A 17167-nucleotide genomic window follows, 5' to 3' on the forward strand; every position below is an offset into this window, starting at 1 on the left:
AGTGACTACTGACCACAATGCACAATTTCCTGAAGTATGGTGTCATGTTCTAACTATGTATCCTTTTCCCATGGCTGTTAAAATAGATCACACCTAACATTTCTATTGTAACACTACTGTAAGCAGAGAAGAATCTTAACTTAAATATTTTATTTAAGTGAGTGATTTTGTAAAGAATATAAATCCAACGGGAACATGCACAAGCCCATATAAGGCTTTTGTTCTTCAGATATGTAGCTCCTAGTGGGTGGAAAAACAGTTTGCTACACTATATGACTTGAGATTGATTATAGGATTGATTGATAGTGGCAGATTTTTAGTTTCAGCATAATTCAAATCTATAATTACAATCAAGCTTTATGAAAACTGTTAGCATGAGTCAAGTGATTTAGCTAGAAAGAAAATTAACTTATTTAAATAAGTTATGCAAATCATACAGAAAACTCACCTCCTCCTCTAGGACAATATGTCTGATAAGTGCAGCGATAAGGTCAAGATCAATCTTGTCATCATCCATCATTTCTAACGCATCTATAGTACCTGCCGAATACCTATAGATAATGTGTGTACATAATGATAAGTCTAAGAAAAAAAACCCATCCACTCATTTCAAGTGTTTCTATTACAAGGCTATTGCAATTTGACAGCAAAGAAAATGCAGTATTCTTGTACAATATAGTTCTCTTTTGTTTACACGCTAGACTTGCATAGATCTATACCATATTTTCCCTAGATTTAGAGTCTGGAATAATGTGAGAGCTTTAAGACCATGATACATTGCTCTAAATAATTTGAGACAGTTAGGTCATACTATGACATACATCAAATTAGTGCAAAGACAGACTACATAACGTTTAGCCCAAGTACTTAACATATACAAAATGTTTTGAGTTCCATAGATAAGTAAGGTGAAGTGTCAAGTTTCTGAATATAACAACATGTCCAAATTAAGCTAAATTAATTATTAAGTCTAACAAAGTTGCTGCAGCCGAATATTTCATGCTTCAACATTCAAGCTAATTAACTGCCTCAGGGACTTAACTCTGCAAGCCAGCAGTTATCCAATCAGTGAAGACCTTGGAATGCATTATGCATGTGTCATTAAAAATCACTGAAGTTCCAGCAAAGAGGGGAAGGAAGAGAAGCCTGAGAGGAGAAAGTGATGAACTTTGAAAAAGACAGGGGTGAGAAGTGAAGTAATGTGTCTCTGTGGTGGGGAACATGTTGCACAACCTTTTTAAAAAAAATAAAATAATTTATCCACTGCTTGAATGCTGTAAAGCTCTGAAAAGTGGGGCAAAAAAGGTGTTTACTGGGTTCCTGAAAGGGAGATCACCCTTCATTAACCTGTTATAACCCTTATTGAAGGAAAACAGGTGAGACATGAAGGGGTTAAGATAACTTTTGCTCCCCAGTCACCCTATTTCCCTTCCCCCTCCTGCAAGAAACTACTCCTCAAAAGCCTGTGGGTAAGAAGGCTTAACTGCCTGGGATATTAATGCTGCTACAATTTGTTTTTCTCACCATAGCTGACCAATGCATTTTTCTCAAACAAAATCTCCCACAGAGGGACATGTTTTCAAAAAAAGGTCCATTTGCAAAACTTGTAAATGGAATTTAGGCTTCCAAGTGGTCATTTGTGGGTAGAATCTTTGTAGTTGTGTGTTCAAGTGTAGGCAAACAATCGAGCCACATATCTATAATTCAGTTTTGGAGTATGGCCTCATAATGGACTAAATGGTTAGTGAGGTAGGGAAGAGAGAAAGATGTAATTCATGCAGTCCTGGGAGAAGGATTGGTTGAGTTGTCCATTCATAAAAAAGGGACTTCTAGGATGGATTATCTCATGCCTCTTGAAATAACCACTGTAATGTCCTCAAGAGCAAAGCAGTGTAAGCAACCAAAGGGAAAGGACTGAAAAATCAAAGAATATCAGTTAAAATGGTAAGTATAACAAAGGTTTGGTTTATGTTATTTTTAATCCAATCTATTTGTTTAAAGGGTTATGACAGAAGTGTCTGAAGAAAAGGATGTCAAAAATATTTTTAAAAAGTTGTGGCATGTTTACTCTTCTGTTTTGTTGATTATGAGGCCAGACTACTAGCAGTATCTACTACAAAAGGAAAGATAGCACAAGTAGGGAAGCCATCAGGGAAAGAGTTAGGAATCAGAGTATAAGCAGCCTGACAGTTTGATGAATAGAAAGAATTGTGGACTATACATGTGCATGCCAATAGTAAATGGCTGATTGTGACTTCTTCCCCTATGTCAGACTTGGAGTTTGCAACTTTTAGTTTAACCAAGCATGTGTGATACTGTGCTAGTATGTTGACTCATGTATGACACACTTAGCATTGAACTGCACTACTCACAATGTTATAGCCATCTCTATGTAACTGGTAATTGTGTTATAAAAACTAATTAATTGCATAGTATAATTTTATATTTCTCAGCTGTAGAAGTACATAGATAATTGGTAATACCTGACAGCATAGAAGTGAACAAATAAGACCTACCTTCCTCGCAGCTGCCTTAGATAATCTGGCCATCGTTCTCTATAGATTTCTTCTCTCTCTTCCTTTTCTGGTCTGCTTATCTGTCCTTGCATAAAGCCCTTCTTCCGCCGTGGTCTGTAATCTGTATCTTCTGGAGTATATCTAAAAGTACACAATTATTACAGTCATTTAATATTATTTTAATTTTAAAATTTAAAAAAAAAACTTCTTAAAAGCTAACAAATACATTGGTGATTCAACCCACTGACAATAACGTGCAAGATTTTAGTTGTAGCTTGTAATATTATGCTTTAAAGAAAAAAAGCTGAAGAAGCCTTATCTACAAAGTGGGCTCCATTTCTAAAAGCATAAAAATAAGCAGAAAAAGAATTTAGCTCAATCTAGCTACCTGAAAATGCAAAGATAATCAAGCATTTTAACGTAAATAACTGACCTAGTTCAGGAGGGGAAAAAAAAAACCCAAAGGACTTCACGTTGAGACTTTTTTAAAAATTTTATTTTGACTACTGATAGCATCTTGCTAAAAATATGATGTCATTTATGAAAACACAGAAAAAGCTAGTGAATTTTCCCATGGTCAAAAATGCTTTTTTTAAACAAGATGTCTGCCATCAGTTCAGAAATGTCGGTTATCATTTGAAACAAAACTGAAATAAACATTGGTTTGTTCATGGTGAGATGTGATTTGCTACTGTGGAAAATCCAGACTGCCAGGCTGAGAAAAAGTGATCATCATTCTATGTATATGCCTAGTAGCATCCAATACAGTTATGTGGATCTTTACTTTCAGAAACAGACTGACCTTAACTTTTCAATTACATCTTCCAAAAGATATTCCACAACAGGGAAAGTGAATCCAGGTATATGGATCATGGGACAATTGTCTATTGAGGAAGAGTGTAACTTATTAATTCTTAGAAAACAAATGAAATATACTTAATACTGTAACACTAGTCTATATCAAAAATAGTTAGAAAAAATAACAATGCATACCTATTAAGTTTGATTTTCATGTACACTTAATGCTTGTGAAAAGTATCAAGTTAAACACCCCCAAAAAGTCACTAAATAGACCACCACAGGCAACAGCAATGCATGTTTCCTTATGTTCTAGCCAATGTGACTGAAACCCAAGGCAGATGAACCACTTGTAGACTGGCTGGCATACCATAGGAAGATCTGCACTGCAAATCCACTCACTCATGGCCTCTAAGGGTGCTAAATGAGAGTTTTAAAAATTAAAGATAATGCCAACCTCTGGCAACTTATAGTGTGTATTAACCTCTATTCTTCTGAAAGACATTTCATGGAGGAAAACAAAAGCAGCAACATATAACCATGATGGGATAAATCAAGGAACCTTGCATTGCACCCTACTTTGAGACCTCTTAACAGGTGACAGCTACGGCTAACACTGAAATAATCATTTTTAATTTAAGTCAAACTCACACTTTTCTTTTTTTTAAAACTGCATTATTAAACAGTACAAGTCCAAAATACATATATATAGCAAATATTAAGTACGTTACATATCTAATCAATATTACGATACAAGCATATCACCCACCAAAATATTCTGAAAATTTCTCAGCATTCAAAGTAGCACTCATCAGTATTACTTTCAGATCTGGTCGAACATTTAGAAGATCTTTAATAATAGTCATTAAGACATCTGATTGAAGATTTCTTTCATGGATTTCATCAAGAATAACATGACTAACACTGGACAATTGCCTAAAATAAAAGAATGCAAAGTTGATAACATTTATGTTTAGCAGAAGCAAGGCATTAAAACAAAACAAAAAAAAAAACCGAGACAAGTACTAAAGAATGGAAACAAAACACAGAACCATTAAAAAGCTAGCTCACTAAAACTCTGATATTTATATTTAAAAAGAAACTAGTGAATACAACTACTTACTTGTCTGATTGGAGCCACTGTAGGACGATTCCTGTTGTACAGTACAGAATGGAACCTTGTTTCCTTGGTAACCGACTGAAAAGAGATGCATTAAGAATTCTTGAATTCTCTTTTCTAATATTTTACAAAGTACTTTAAAAGCTCCAAAGCAGAATGCACTTTAAAGTGTCTATAATGACAATCTACATCATTCAACTCATTCTCTAGGCCTGCTCATTTAGAACTAAATTAGTGCAAGAGGGGATTAAGTCAGGGCTAGGCCATAGAATGCCTATGATGAGGAATGGATCATTTGCAATTTGACAGTACCAGGCTTTATAGCCAATATTTGTCACCGTTTCAGGATTAGCTTTTCTCTACTCATCCCAAATTGTTGTTAGACTAAAAACAAGGCAAAATATTGTTCTCTGTTAAACAGCATTTATACTTGAGAATATAATTTAGCTCCATGAATAATTTTACATCCTGAATAAAAACACTTGTGCACAAAAACAACACTGGAATATCAGATTACAACTAGGGCCATATTCTCTATTTTTAGCTTCTTAGATCAGTTTTTCATTTAAGGATTATTCCAGATACATCAGTACCTACACTAAAGCCCTAAGCCAGCAAACACTGATGCAACATGCTTAACCTTACATGATGGGATGTGAAGTTAAGCACATGCATAAGAGTTCACAGGATCAGGGCCTAAAGCTGTTGACATTTTTAACTTTTAACACTCCCTTCTCTACGTCTGTTGTAATAAGGGTGTTTCCAGATTGGAAACTGCACAAGCTGTGATTTGCAATTTGACCATTCAAATGGTTTCCAGTGTAACCGGGATTAGTACACAAGATATTTTTAAGTCTTTGAACCATAATTGTTTTGTTCCTTCTCTGCTTCAACCAGCATCTCTTATCTCAACTTTTAACAGTTTAAGATGTGCGTATTGATAACCTGTTTACCCTGTGCTATTTGTAATTCTTCCACCATATGGTGTTCATTTGGTTTATCCCCTTTAAATTAACAGAATTACAGATGTAAACTTGCTCCCCCAGCAAAGTAGATTATACTACAAAAATTGGCTTCTCACCAATTTAAGTAACATTAAAGTTCAACCATTGTAGTCAAGCTTTCAAGTATGTACTTATTTTTCCTCCCAACCATTTACGGGAAAATTACTCAGGAATCCCCTCTGTGTGAAAGCAGTTAAGTATGTTCCCTCTATGTTTAAAATAGTATTTCAAATTTTCCTGTTTGTCAGTATACATTCAAGTCAGCGTACAAACACCAAAAAAAACCCTATAAATTACCTCTGAAGACGAATCTGGTATCCTGTACTCTTGCCATTACCACACACTTCTGCCCTTTCAGCTGCAACTCTCTCTGCCACCTTAAAATCAAACCAAATAGCATCATGTTAAAATAAATAAATAAATAAAAGCGGCTTATCTGAATTTATAGGTATTCTTCAGTAGGAACTATCTACCATGAAGAAGTTACGTGTCAGTTTATAATAACGCTAAAACTACCTTTAATACCCTCCTCTGATGGATACAGCACTCTTTTGCCACAATCCAGGAACTGGTGTAGAACCCAAAATATATTTCAAAAGACAGTGGAGCGGTTTTATATACAATGGAACTAAAAGTATTTCCCCCTTATAACTTAACAGCATGACATGCAACTCATCCTGGGTAGTGGAACTCCTTACAACCCTGCACCTCATATTTCTACTTAATGGAAACTATGCATTTTGTACATTCTAGCGGTCAAACTTCATGTGATCAACCAAGCTGAGAAATGCTCACCTCTAATTTTCTTTATCAATAGTTTTAGACTGAATTGTTTAGCAATGGTTAAGTAACATTAAAGTTCAACCATTGTTCTGTGACTATTATTATTATTCTCTGACTATCGCACAGTATTGAGAAATGAGGCTGAAAGTGTAAAAGACTAGTTTTTGAAGCTATGCCACTTCGTCCAGTAAAGTGATGGGAAAACACTTTCTGGGCAGCTCAAGAAGAGCAAAACATAAGGTATCCAAAAAACCAGAGTCCAAGTACAGACCCTTTCATGTTTTCCTTACCCTTACTTTACCCATATTAGGTAAGAGTGCTGAGCAGGAAACTCAACTAAGACGACCCACAAAGGTCTATATGTAAGCTCTGGGTGAACTTCCACTACCCTTGCAGATTGCACAGAACTGCCAAAGAGTTCAGCTTCAATGTTGTTTACTTCAGAAGAGCAACACTGAACTCCAATCCTGCAGACACATACTTGCTAGCCCAAAGGCTTCAATACAACTACTCAAATACATTAATTATGGATGCAAGTGTTCACAGAATTGGGAATTAAACATTGTAAACTCTTTGGGGGAATGACATCCTATATGCTTGTACAGTGCCTAACAAAATGAGGCCTGGTTCTGATTAAGAACTTTGGGCAGTAGTGCAATACAAGTAGTAAATAAATTTGTCCCACAATTTCTCTGTTGCAAAAGGAAATTAACATTCAACAAAACAATTCAGTTTTTCAGCACTGCACTTACTGAGATAGCACTGATCCTCCTGGGTTGGGTACATACAATTCTGCAAGCAGATCCTTTCCCTCTCTCTATATAGTCATCCAGAATGAACTGAGTAACTTGTGTAGTCTTTCCACAACCAGTCTCACCACTGATCACAGTCACCTGATTATTATTTATCACAGTTACCAGTTCCTATTTTAAAAGGAAAAGAAAAATGTAATCTTATGTTGACAAATAGTCTTTTTAAACTGTAGGAGGCCTTCTAGAATTCCCTATTCTTTTGATTTCAATTTAAAAGAACAAGCCACAGTACTTTAAAGGGACACACTTAGATATCCATTTTATTAACATTTAGGGCCAGAGAGTCAAAGTGTGCCATGCACTTTAAATATATGACTAAGGCCATGCACAAATTACTTGTGTGGACAGAATGAATACTATCATTTATGAAAATAGGGTTCCATAATTAACAATCCTGCACAAACACTTAGGGTTTGAAACCCCTTTGAAAATATAGCTAGTCCTAGATAACTGAAAATGAAAGCTTAACTTCTCACTTTTCCTGTTTGTTTGGCTTTTGCATTTCATTCAGCTCAGTCACTGAAGAGAGACTAGTCTGTTTCTCATTTGTATTCAGCAGCACATTCCATCTCACATATTTTAGCACGATGTTTCAGTGTTTGTGCTGCAATCACAGCAAGGGAATGTTTAAAACCCCACAAAAAAGTTACTGCAATCTGAAGAGCAATGGAACTATTTGTTTTAGATTTTTTTTTCCTTTTAAAGAGACAATTAAACCTACAAACCAAAGCTTATGGAGTACTTTCACCCTGGCGTGTAATATACAAGTTATTTAAACTCAAATGAAAATAACCCCCTTTGGCTAAAATGGTCGTTAATTCACTGATTGTGCATAAGTAGCATAAAACAGCATGCAGCCACAAGAGTGTGATTTAGAGACTAAAACGGAATAAAGACAAATTTAATCAATGTTCAATCATAAGTCATACAAACATATCATGACCAGCAATAAAGACAGCCACATCTGGCAATTTAAGATATAATACAGTAAATAAAATGTTTATTAAAATTACAAGTAACCAGGGCAATTAGTCACCTTAGTTTCAAACAACATGCAACATTTTAAAAGTTAAATCTGCAAAGTGAAGGATGAAAAAGCTATATAGTATTTTAAATATACTTGGTGCTCATGTCTGGTTTCCATGGAAACGGCTGTCTAGCTGTAAAACTGTATGGTTCAACGTAAGTAGAGTGAGCTTCCCTACATCGCATGTCTGTGTGCCCAAAATCTTTTCTAGAAAGAAATTAGCTGTAATTATGAAGCCTCCCACGTTCTGACGTCTTTAGAAGGTGGTAAGATTCTTTATAACATTTCCTTTAAAGATATTTCAAAACAGAGGCCTTCTATTATAAATCTGGGTCCAAAAATCATATTTTTAGTCTGAATTACAAACCCTGATTTTCCTATGTTTATAACAAAATAGCAGAGGTGCACTGGATTTCAGAGTAAAAATAAATATATTTACCCTTCTTATCCCATATGAAGGAAGTTTCTCTCGGAATCTCTGGGGGAAAAACAAAGTTATATTCATTTTTAAAATACACTTATGCTTTGGAGGTAAAAAAAATACAATCAGTTTTGTCTATGATCAACAAAAATTTAACCTGAAAAAAGATAACTTACTAGTATAACAAGTTGTACATGCTTAGCCCTAGGTCCTGCAAACGCTTATGTGCATGCTTAACTCTAAGTTTGTATGTAGCCGCATTGAAGCCAGCGGGACTCTGTGTGTGTGTGTGTGTGTGTGTGTGTGTGTGTGTGCGCGCGCATTTGCAAGATTGGGGCCTTAGAGCAGGGGTCTCAAACGACCATGAAGGCCACATGAGGACTAGTGCATAGGCCCGAGGGCCGCATCACTGACACCCCCCGACGCTGCTCTGGCCCCGGCCCCACTCCACCCCTTTCATGAGGCCCCGCTCCTGCCCCATCGCTTCTCCACCTCCTCCGCTGAGTACGCAGCTCCCCACTCCTCAGAAGGTGCTAAGCGCCACCAACAGCTGTTTGGCAGCGGGAAGCGCCTGGAGGTAGGCAGAAAAAAGTTGAAGAGTAATATGGTAGTATAGTATTAAAATATAGTATGCTATTAAAAGTCAATTTATTAACTTCTTTAATTGTAATGTGAAAAGTCAGTGCTAATTTTGACAGTCATTTCATTTTTGGCCACTTAGCTGGCAGCGTTTTGCATCAACCAGAGCATCAATATTAGGTTTGATATCCTGAGACGAAACCAATCTCAGTGTTGCTTTCAAATGTTCATCAGTGAGCCTTGACCTTAACACAGATTTGTTAATCTTCATGGAAGAGAAAAAACTGTTCACATATATATGTACTTCCAAACATTACCATTAACCTTGCAGAAGCAGAGGATAACATGGGAAATCTTTCTTGTGAAAGAAACCTGTAGAATTCTGGAATTCCAACATCTGTATGCTTCTGCTTCAAAATGGTGTCACAGGACATAAAATTTCACTGGCCTTCATAAGACATTCTTTTACCAATAAGCCTTCTTTAAAAGGTTGTGATGATTTACATATCATTTAGCTTATTACAAAACTTGCTCTTACTGAATCTTTGTTAGACTTGTCAATCACCAAAAATAAACTTCTTTGCTTGGCAAATGCTGATGTAAGTTGCTGAACTTTTTCCCTCTCAGATTTTTCCGGTGAATGCATATTTTTCACAGTGCATCGTGTCGTAGTGCCGACGCACGTTATACTCCTTGGGAACAGCAATCATTTGCTGACAAATAAGGCACTGATTTTTATCTTTTACCTCTGTGAAAAAAAATTCTCCCATGTGTCTTGGAAAACTCTTTTCTTCCATGAGTTTTCTTTTTTTCGATGAAGTCATTTCCAAGTAGTTTTAATAAAATCTATACACTCAGTAATGCACCTCACTCAAAGGACAAAACACACAGTTAGATTTACTTCTGTTAAAGTGTTCCCCCCTTCCCCCTAACACACACACTGGGCTGCACCACCACTCCATCCCTGCTCCGCCTCTTCCAGGGGTGGCAGGCTTGTAGCAATTTTGGTCCCCCCCAAACTCTGCCCCCACCTGCCTAAGGTTCTGGGAAAGAGTTTGGATGGAGGAGGGGGTCTGGGGTGCAGGCTCTGGGATGGAGTTTGGGTGCTGGGTGCTGGCTCCGGGCTGGGGCAGGGGGTGCGGGTGCAGAAACAGGTGAGGAGTGCAGGCTCTGGGACAGAGTTTGGGGATAGGAGGGGGTGCAGGGGTGAGGGCTGTGGGGCTGAGGATGAGGGGTTTGGGGCATTGGAGAGGCTCAGGACTAGGGCAGAAGGGCAGGGGAAGGGCAGCCTACCAGGGCCCTTGTTAAGGGGGGCACTAGGACCCTGCGGCAGCAGGTGATGCGGCGGAGTCAGCATGAGCTGCAGGCTCCGGAGCAGTGAGGGGACAGCAAGTGGGGGCCGGGGGACACATGGGGGATGCGCATGGGGGCAGCAGGTGGGGCTAGGGGAGAGACCCAACCCAAAACATTGGGGAGCAGTGTGCGGAGAGCTTAGCGGCCACAGAAAATAATTCGGGGGTGGGGGGGAAGTGAGGGGAGTTTGGCAGCAACAGGAAGTAACTGTGTGTGGTGGGGGCGGGGCACGGGGAGCTTGGTGGGCCGCAGGGAAGAGCTCCGCGGGCCGTGTGTTTGAGACCCCTGCCTTAGAGTCAGATTATGACCTTCTGGATTTGGCCACAGAGGAATAGTTGAAATCAGCTGATATGAGTCCCTCCTCCTACTTAAGTCCTTGAAAGCAGATCAGCACCACCTTATGATAAACTGTGACAAAAGCAACTAATATGTCCATATCAACACTGCCTTGTTTCACCACTACCAGAGCAACCAGCATGATTTCTAGACCATAAACTGGTCTAAAGGCAGATTACTGGTTTTATGGATGAATTATCTAATTCATTCACTTAAAAATAATATCATATGCTGTCCACTACCTTGGATTTAAATTTTAGCATTTTAGGATTAAATTCACATGAAAATTATTACACAAAATACATGTTTATGTTCAGAAGTATTCACAGGATTTTTAATATTTTCCAAATGTTTTACTATTGCTAATTGCTATGTGCAAGTGTTTATTGAAATGGTGGACAGCTGATAAATTGCATAAAGTAACATCATGACACCGTCAAAAAAAAGTATTTTCACTTAAGTTAACACTAAACAGATTTTCATAACGATACTTTCCATTAACGAGGGTATAAAAAGTAACTAATTTTTGCTTATAAAAATAAAAAACTATTATAAATAAAAACATTAGCATCAGTTGCGTCTTCTAGTTAACCATTATCTAGTACCTGCATTTCAATGTATCTAGGATCAAATTTCTTCTTTCTTAACTCTTCTCTGAATTTCTCATTCAAATCAATATCCGGCTCATTTTCTTGAAAGAGATATTCTGAATCTCGATCTAGGAATGTTTTCTCCAAAATTGGCCTCCGCTTTACAGAAGTCTTTGCCAAGGTTGGTTTCTCTACAGGTACCTCTTGACTATATCAGAAACAAAGATTTGGTTATGATGCAATTTCCACATTAAAATCTTTCTAAGAGGAGATAATCCAACATATACTTGGCTACTGAAACAAGTACAAAACAGGGCTCCCTTTGATAGATTCCTAGTCTCTCTCTTTTTGAAAAAAAAAACAAAAACAAGGCTACAAACTTAGTTGGCCTTTCTGCGGGAAGGCAATGTGTCTTAACAGTCTTGCACTTTTCACAAAAAATATACTTGGATATATCAACTCAGGCATAGTTTGAAAAAGTCCACTCAGCAGAGGTAAGTACAAAAGTTTCCCTGGTGAGCATGGGGACGTTATCAATTTCTGCAAAATTTAAGATACGTGTAAATTAAATTTGCCCTAGAATATAATTTGGTAGAATTGTTTTTTTACATGTACCAATAGAAATACAGTATTACTATAATTAAAATTATATATTTTTTCAAACAGTTTAACAAACTATTCCACTGCAGTGTTTGAAACCCAATCACTGCCATACAAGCCATCTACAAGTGAAACTGACTAAACAAAGTTATTTTGAGTTTCATTATTCAATCTGAGAGAAATGCAAAAAGGTATGAGTATAGTGACAAGTAAATAGGATTTTTTAAAGCTCTCAATTTTAATAATCTTTGCAGTTAAAAAGATTGCCAATTTGAGATATAGTCAATTTTTTGAAGTTAGTTAAAATTCATTTCAGGAACTACGCTTGCCAGCACTCTGACAATTTTTATGGCTCTACAAATTATTTTTTCCTGCTTTTAAAAATATTTATCCCCATTGCTATGTGAAAGATCCATAAAAGCTGTGGAAAACTAGATACAAAGTGCTGTCAAATACATGAAATTTATCACAGTAGCAAGTAAAATATTGAGATAGAAGTGTTACTGCTAAGCAGATGGTGTCTATTTTATTACAATAAAAGTATAAGACTTTTTGTTTACAACATAGGATTATTACAGGGTGTTCCTTTAAGCCTGTGTCTAAAAATAGGTTTCTCCTACTTATGTAGCAGAGAATACCTACTGTAAACCAATGTAATGGTGTCTGAGTCTGCAGACAGAACTACTGCCTTAGCCATTCTCATTGTCCCATCTCATAATTGGGAATGACTGGAAGATTAGGACCATAACTTTTTCCTTTGTGGCAGAGTGAAATTAACAAGATTCTGGTGGTTAGTTTCATTACCTACTGAGACTCCTGTGGGTAGAAATGAAATTGTCAAGAAGTGTGCCTATTTCACTTCAGCTTGGAAAACATTAACTGAGGCTGAACCTATTCACAAGGAGAACCCCCCAAAAAAATGGAGGCCAGGGAAGAATAGAGTAGGATAGTATTCTGCATCCCAAATGCCAGAGGCAGAGTTTCAGCAGCACAGCCATTCCCCCAACAGTCTTTGGGGTGGGAAAGACAGCACTCTTCCCTTCCAACGGCAAGGGGAGCCTCAACATTTATCAGATACTTGCTAGCCAGAGTCTGATACTCAAGATTAATTTTGATGTTTTAAGAGTATGCCAGGCCAAAGGTAGTTAGATACCTAACTCACTGATTTCAAAAGTAGTTTTGGCACAAAAACATGCTTAAAAATCTGACTTCAGGGACTTAATTGTGCACTCTTAAAAGATCCAAGCTGCAGTGGCGAGAGAGTCAGGAATTCTTGCATCTAAACTGAGTAGGAATAAATACCACAGTGGCAAAGAAGAGTCTTCTCTACACTATAGCTTCTACAGTTGTTGCCACTGATGGTGAATTACAACTATAAAGTTTGCTAGCATAAGACCAGAGAGAAACTGTATCCAAAAATGGAGTTCACAAGCATCCTTGGAAGTCCAGAATCCTGCCCCCTCCCTCCCAGCAGCTGGGAATGAAAAGAGGTAAATCTGTGGAACTACTGGGTGAAGATACCCCCCTCTTCCTCCACCTCCTACCCCTAATATTTCCTATTAGTATGGCTCTTTGATTTTTTTTTTAAATCAACATTTCCCCACATTTTACAAAAGCTATTATTCAGTTTTTACTGGTTTTCACCTGAATTTGCAAGTACATGAAAATACTGGTTACATTAAGAAAATCCAATCCATTATATTAGGTAGATGGATTTATATGATAGTAAATTAGTCCACGTGTAAATGCGAGGCTAAGAAAGACAGTGTGGTAGAAGATACACACAGAGACATGGGTGTGCATATGTGTACATTCATTAAATAATCCACAACATTATACTGCTTTTACTTTCAATATTCTTATCTTTTCCACTATTTGTTGCTTCTTCCTGTCATCCTGTTCCTCCCAATACTAGTTAATTTTTTGCACCAATTTTCAACCATTTAAATTTTTGTAATAAACACTTATAAGTGCCCAGGTAAACAAAATAAAAGCAAAAATGAAGGTTCTTGCCTATTGGCTTATGGTTAGTACGTTTAGTCTTCTGTTGTGGGTAAAAATTTCAAACCCAGAACTCAAGCATAACCTAGAAAATTGTTTGAAAACAATGGTCATACTAATTATTTCCTGTATGAGTTACTATATTAAAAAAAAAATCAGCATTTATAACATGTTATTTATTTATTCTAACCAGGGCTGCCGGGGGGAGGGGACGGCAAGTGGGGCAATTTGCCCCAGGTCCTGGGCCCCCCACAAGAATATAGTATTCTATAGTATTGAAATTTTTTTTTTAATGGAAGGGGCCCCCAAAATTGCTTTGCCCCAGGCCCCCTGAATCCTCTGGGCAGCCCTGATTCTAACCCATATGATAATGACACCACTTTTAACTTTAGCAGTTTCTACTGAAATCTTTTGCCACCATTTTCTAGGAGAGAAACAGATAGCATAAGTGATTGATTTTTTTACCCTTCTTCCTCACCGGACCACCATGACACAGTTTCTTGTTCTTTTTCATTTCTAGTCTGGACAGTATTCAGCAACTGTACAATCTGTTCTTCCCTGTGTTCATCCATACGCACAACAGCTCTCTAATTTGAGGAAAGAAAAACAGCTTTTCCACCAATGTTTAAGAGCATATAGTCATGTTCAACATTTAGTTGCATACTTGGTTTAACTACAAAAATGTTTTTCATTTTCCTGCAATTGTAACAGTAGTACAATTTATGGGACTCCTAAATTAAACTTGTTTATCCACAATGTAGAGATGAGTGGATCTTTCCAACATGCCACACAAGACATTTTAGCAACCACACAGATTTTGACTTATCTATATACTTACAGTCAAAGTCATGCACAAATTATTATTTGTAAGGAAGATTTTTAAGTGGTGGTATTCTTTGCATTACAGATATAAGGAGAACCCAAGTTTAAGAAACTGAGATATCACATGCTCACCTCTAGAATGCTAATCTTTTTAGTCACCTTGACATCCCCAAACCCCCTACTTACAGTAAAACCTGTTAATAGCCACCAAGGAGACTTTTTCTGACCATTTTAGCAAGTTAAGAAAAGCTTTGATGTATTTAGGTCTTTTCAGTGTTTAGCTACTAATTACAAAACCAGAATAATAAATTTTTCATTGCTTTTTAAAAAGAGTTTCTCTCTCTTCCTCTACATTCCCTGTCTCCTATCTTTTCTGTACCTGTGGAGGTGTACAGATACAACTTTTAGATAATACATGTTATTAGAAATACCTGTGCTGTTGCATACACTTCCCATAGCAGGAAAAAAACAACCCCCTGAGAATCCTGTTTTCCTGCTACAGCTCTTTATGTTGCTGCTAGAGAAGCAAAAAGTGCAAGAGCAACCTTTTCTGCAGAGAAGTTTTAAAGTGTTCTTCCATGCTACCTGCTTTTAACCATTTAGCTTTTCAGACACAGGGGTACTTCTTTTACGGTTTTCTGGAGTTTGAATAACTATCTGGGAGACAATAGCTGAAAAAGGGGTAAGACACAGCCTGAAGCCAGTTTCAATACTCAGCAAACTCAACACAGCATATCATCTTTAAATTGGGTTATGTTCTCTACAGATTACTGTAGTAGGGCGGGTCGGGTGGTTTTGGGGGGGGAAGGGAGGGGGAAGCAAAACCTTAAAAACTAATTTGTCTACTCTGTGTGCCCAAACATTTCACGACACTTGTCTTCAGAGCAAAGTTTTATTTCTCGCAACCTTGGCCAGAACTCCCAGGCCTGACCCCGGCCCAAACAGCACATCCTACTAGCTGCCTACTGTCCTGCACCCTAGGTAGCTCCAAGATCAAGTGCTTTCTTTATGCATGTAGTCTGGTACTGGGGGTGGGTCTGACTGCAGGATTTATGCGGCTCCGTGGCTGAGACCATCATGTGCCCCCTCCCCCAGGGGGGTCACGTATAAGTTGGGGGTGTGAACGTGCACGGAAAGAGCGACACACCACACAACAGTAGCTGACAATGGGCCCAGGGTCCAGGTGCACCCGCTCGCTGCCCGGGCAACGTCCCAGCGCCGGGGCCCGCGGCCCGTCAAGCGGGGCAGGACCAGGGGCAGAGGGAGAAGAGCCGGAGCCGGGGAGCAGCAGCGGCGGCGGCTAAGCCCCGGGCCCAGGGGGAGGAAAGGAGCGAGCAGGACATGGGGGGCGGGGGCGGGCGAGAGGCACCCGACGTTACCTGCTGCCTGTCGGGCTCTTTGCTTTTCTGGCTCTGCTTCCGCGCGTACCACAGCCCGATGTCGCGGCCCTTGAGGTGACTGGGATGCCGCCCCCGGCCCCCTCGGCCCTCGTGTCCCCCCGCGGAGGAGGAGGAGGAAGGCCGGGGGCCCCCTCCTCCGCCGCGGCTCCAGTCCCTGCGGTGCTCGAAGCTCATCCTGGACAGGCAGCGGAGCCCCCGCGCGGAGCCGGCAGCAGCGCCTAGCGGAACCGGAAGTCGACCGGCTCTTTCCCCTTCCTCATTTCCGTTCCGCCTCCTAGGGCGCCGGCGTTTCGCTAGGACGGAGGCCGGGCGGGAGCGGCGCGCGCTGCTCGTTCGAGCCTAGCGGGGGCCGCTGTGGCGGAGGCGTTCGGGGGCGGGGGGAGGGGTCCTCAGCAGTGCCGGCGCGCGGCAGTGGTGCGAGTAGCAGCCTTGTACCGCGGCTGCGCGCACGGGCGGGGCTTTGCTAAATCACACTGCCCCCCCCCATCCCTCCTGTCCGTGAAGCGTCGTGGCTGTCTCACTGTGCGCTCACAGGCCCCTTGCCTATGCGGGGTTGGTCTCTGTACAGCGCTAGTAAAGCTGCAGGACGCAACCCCGACTCAGACCGTTTCTCCCTTTGAGAAAGCAAGCCTAGAATCCATGGCTACTCAGTCTGTTAACTCTGAAACCTACAGACAACATCCGTGTCCAACCTTACCAGCCGGAAATGTGGGAACTGTGTAAAATGCAGGGGCTACTACGCTCCTTTTACTAGTCATGTCACACTTAAATAAAAGCTCCATGTAAAAACATAGCTGTAGATGTAACCCACACACCTCCTGGGTGTGGTGTTCTGTCCCCTCTAATGTCACCAAGACCACTGAGCAATTAATGACTCTCCTACAGCCCTATCTAACAGGCATGTGGCTTTTGACTCGTGCATTAAGCTTCACAGGTCCCAGGTTTGACTGCACCTGCCACCAACCAGGATCAGTACATGTTACATAGACACTAAAAAAAATTCAC

General features: G+C 39.5%; 1 protein-coding gene across 1 annotated transcript in view; it reads right to left on the minus strand.

Moving 5' to 3' along the window:
- Positions 1–16557, minus strand: part of DHX36 (DEAH-box helicase 36) — a 41106-nt gene extending 24549 nt beyond the window's left edge. Inside the window, exons 1-11 of the mRNA XM_045030551.1 lie at positions 16142–16557; positions 14406–14527; positions 11355–11547; positions 8500–8538; positions 6974–7144; positions 5736–5815; positions 4438–4512; positions 4084–4250; positions 3319–3400; positions 2517–2657; positions 449–551 (exon numbers count right to left, since the gene is read on the minus strand). Coding sequence (XP_044886486.1) covers positions 449–551; positions 2517–2657; positions 3319–3400; positions 4084–4250; positions 4438–4512; positions 5736–5815; positions 6974–7144; positions 8500–8538; positions 11355–11547; positions 14406–14527; positions 16142–16336 — 1368 coding nt within the window. The 5' untranslated portion in view covers positions 16337–16557. The remainder of the gene's footprint in view (positions 1–448; positions 552–2516; positions 2658–3318; positions 3401–4083; positions 4251–4437; positions 4513–5735; positions 5816–6973; positions 7145–8499; positions 8539–11354; positions 11548–14405; positions 14528–16141) is intronic.
- Between the last annotated feature and the right edge of the window lie 610 nt (positions 16558–17167).

This window comes from Mauremys mutica, chromosome 9 (genome assembly GCF_020497125.1).
Source record: "Mauremys mutica isolate MM-2020 ecotype Southern chromosome 9, ASM2049712v1, whole genome shotgun sequence".
In the NCBI taxonomy this organism is placed as follows: Eukaryota; Metazoa; Chordata; order Testudines; family Geoemydidae; genus Mauremys; species Mauremys mutica.